Here is a 3,248-nt window from a genome sequence, read left to right as displayed (position 1 = left end):
ACCCCCGCACACATACACACAGAGGCAAGGCTGTATCTTATTTATGCATTCATATTTAGCACTGGATTGTAATTGGCTACAAATTAATCCCTTGCCCATAATAGTCTGTAATCTTCATCACTGGAGGAGAGACACGGTGAAAGTGTGTGCCGGGGGGAGGGGGGGGGCAGAGAGGGAGAGAGCGAATGAAGGATGGTGTTGGCTGTGATATACTTGGCTGTCAGCTCTGTTTCAGCACACCTCCACTCATCTGGAAAGCATCTAAATAGCCTTATTTGGAGAAGTGGGAGGGGATGCCGCTTTCTTTTAAATAATTGCGGGATCAATATAAAAAAAGATATTATACACAGAAAATGGGAACTTAAGGTCTTCCATCCCTAATGGTGGGTTTAGATGATCAAAAGGGGATTATGTGTGTGGGCTCAGAGGTGTCAGCCCCCAGCACCTGTTTCCCTTCCCTGCTGGTTTTATTAAATTAGAACAAAAGGAGAAAATTATGGACGGAGGTTTAGCGGTTGGAGCGGGGCTTGTGTTCGCGGATACACACGCGCTTCTCTCTCTCTCTCTCCCTTAGCTAATTAATTAAAATTAAATATCAAATGTAAGTGCCAGGAAAGTGCTGGAAGAAAATTAATACGTTTAAACGGCACAAGACAAAACACGACGATCAATAAATTCTGAGTAACTGGGAGAAAAGGTCTGTTCCCTCCCGTGCAGGAGTAAAGCAATAACCAGACCCAACTTCCACTTTCGAAAAAAAATACTCTCTTATTAAAAGTGGTTTTAATTATGGAAAATTAAGAGAGAGGAATAAAAGTTATCTGCCAATTATAAAACCCCGAATTTCTTCCCCTACCTAATTTCCTTCCCTTTCGTGTATGGCCGTGTGTGCTTTGATCATATCAATTTCATTCTTGTTTTGGACGCTTCAGTCGCTACTCAGTTTGAATTAGCTGCCAGGAAAAAAAAAAGGGGGGGGGGTAGGAAAATAGAGAAAGCATAAAAGGAAAATTAGATTTTTTTTGTCTTTGAGGCTGGTGACACATACAAGGACAGGTCCTTTGCAATTACCGCGGGCAATGATCCTTTAGAAAGCAGAAATTAAAAGTTGGGAGAAATAATGGGTAAAACAATCAGCTTGTAATTTTGGTAGGGCTTGGACATGATTAGTCCATCAGCGGGCTGGGCCCAGGGGAGTCCCGCTGAGCGGGAGCCCACAACAGCCCCCGCTCATATATTATACACCAGCCCTTAGATTTTAATCAGACACCACAACAGTGTCCTTTCCCTTTTATGACTTTATTATGCTTTATCTTTAAATTATAAATCACCTCCTGGGTTGAAATGGTATGTATAATCTCTGATCATGTGTAGGTAATTACCTCTCCCCCTTTCCCTGACCTTACCGACGGGGCTGCCACGAACACAGGGCGAGAGCGAAGTTTTAATCTGCGCGTCCACGCACTTACACCAACACGCACCCATGGGTATCTGTTTGTTTGGGTGCTAGCAGCTCCCCTTTCCCTCCTTCTCCTCCTCCGGCCGTGCCTCTGATCTCGTCTCTTCTTTCGGATAAATTTGCCTCCCGTGACTTCTGCCCGCGGTTCCGCGATATTATTTAGGAAAAATAGGTGGTAGTTTAGGTAGATGCCAATGACTTGGCTTCATCAGATTTGCTGCGGTAGTCGCCTGCGTTTCCACCTTTTTTTCGGAGAAAATGCGGGTTTTGAGGGGGTGGCCGCGGTAGGGATATTTTTTATTCCCCGGGTCAGTACATCCTAGAAAAAAAATTATCCTAATTCTAATTAAATCTCTGTGCCCGGTTGCCCGGGCAGGGACAGTCCCCAAGCGTGCGGAGTCCGGAGCGGCTAAATTAGCCCAAATTCCCGGGGTTGCTCCGGGGGTTTGGAGGAGAAGGAGCCGCATCCCCAGGGAGCACCCCCAAACCGAGACACCTCCTGGTCACCCCGACGTGTACCACCGGCCCCATGGGCACCGAGAGACCCCCCCGGGGGTGGGGGCAGAGTTGGGGGGACACAGCAGTTATACTGGGCAGGCAATCCCGGGCCCCATCCCGACGGGACCCCCAGCCCGCCCGGCGCTTTTGTTTGTTGGCGGTTTAAAGCGAGTGTTATAAAGATGTTCTATTGCTCCTAATCACAATTGATTGTCAATTAGAGCCTCATTTGTGCAATCTCCATCCATCTGCCATCTCTGGTTATCTGTTCACCAGAAAGTTAGCGCTGATTATGGAGCCCTAGATGAGTTGTGACATGTAATATCTCTCCCGTGATCGGGCCGGCTGACCGGTCCCGTTTCTCTCTCCGGTGAAGACAGACAGTCCTTTTCATTTTCCTTGCCGGAGGGACCAGCAACAGCCTCGGCCGGGCGAGCGATTCGGGGAGACGCTGCTTTTCGGGACTAGCTGGAAGGGGGTGCTGGGGGGGTGAGGGGCCGGCAGGGGAACCCCCAGAAGGGTGGCATGGAAGCCGTGCAGAGCCAGGTCCCCTATATTTTGGGCCCGGACCCTTTGCCTCGCTGGGGAGATCTCCCACGGAAACGTTTTTCCTTCTCCGAAATAAATAGAGAAACACACGGAAGACCCTCGCGTTTTTACAAGCCTCCCCGCCGCAGCGATAGTTATCTCTGTAGTTAAGCTGAATTATACCTGCGGGGAGGTGATATTTCCAAAGCCTGAAGGTACCGGTGGCCAAAGCATCTCCCGGGAACCGCCGGTCCCTCCGCCAGCCCGGGTGGTCCCCACCGAGCCGCCCCGTCCCCCCCCGGGGGGGACCCCTCTGCCCCGCCGGGACATCCTGGGGATGTCGCGTTGAAGGACGAGCTCCCATACCCTGGTTTTGTAAGGACCGGGCAGGGAGGACCCCCCCCCCCCCAGGGGGCGGTGCCCCAAATCCCACCCGTGTCCGGGCACCCCCCCCTCCCCTCAGCCCCACGGGGGAGGCAGGTCGGGCACCCTGCGGGGACCGGGGGTGCCCCCGCTGCTTCTCCAGCCCCTGGCAGCCTCCGAAGCCGAGGCCTGGGGCGGTCCGGGGGGGTGCCAGGGTCGGAGGGAGGGGGGTCCCCCCCTCTCTCCTACGGCTACGAGCGGTTTTCCGCCTCGAACTTAATTAGTTAATACCGAATTTCAAATTAGATTTCAGCAAACTCCGGATCAACGAACTATCCTTTTTTTTTTTTTTTTTTTTTCCCCTTTTTCGGGGTTTTTTTTTTTTTTTTTTTTTTTTTGT

At 51.1% G+C, this 3,248-nt stretch overlaps 1 protein-coding gene across 1 annotated transcript in view; it reads right to left on the bottom strand.

The window, feature by feature from the left end:
* LOC104838273 overlaps positions 1-1,485 on the bottom strand; it is a 6,669-nt gene extending 5,184 nt beyond the window's left edge. Inside the window, exon 1 of the mRNA XM_010577927.1 lies at positions 1,402-1,485. Coding sequence (XP_010576229.1) covers positions 1,402-1,485 — 84 coding nt within the window. The remainder of the gene's footprint in view (positions 1-1,401) is intronic.
* Between the last annotated feature and the right edge of the window lie 1,763 nt (positions 1,486-3,248).

This window comes from Haliaeetus leucocephalus, unplaced genomic scaffold (assembly GCF_000737465.1).
Source record: "Haliaeetus leucocephalus isolate CR32 unplaced genomic scaffold, Haliaeetus_leucocephalus-4.0 Scaffold51, whole genome shotgun sequence".
NCBI classification, from domain to species: domain Eukaryota; kingdom Metazoa; phylum Chordata; class Aves; order Accipitriformes; family Accipitridae; genus Haliaeetus; species Haliaeetus leucocephalus.
Note: the sequence above shows the minus strand (reverse complement) of the source record. Positions and strands in the feature narration are given on the sequence as shown.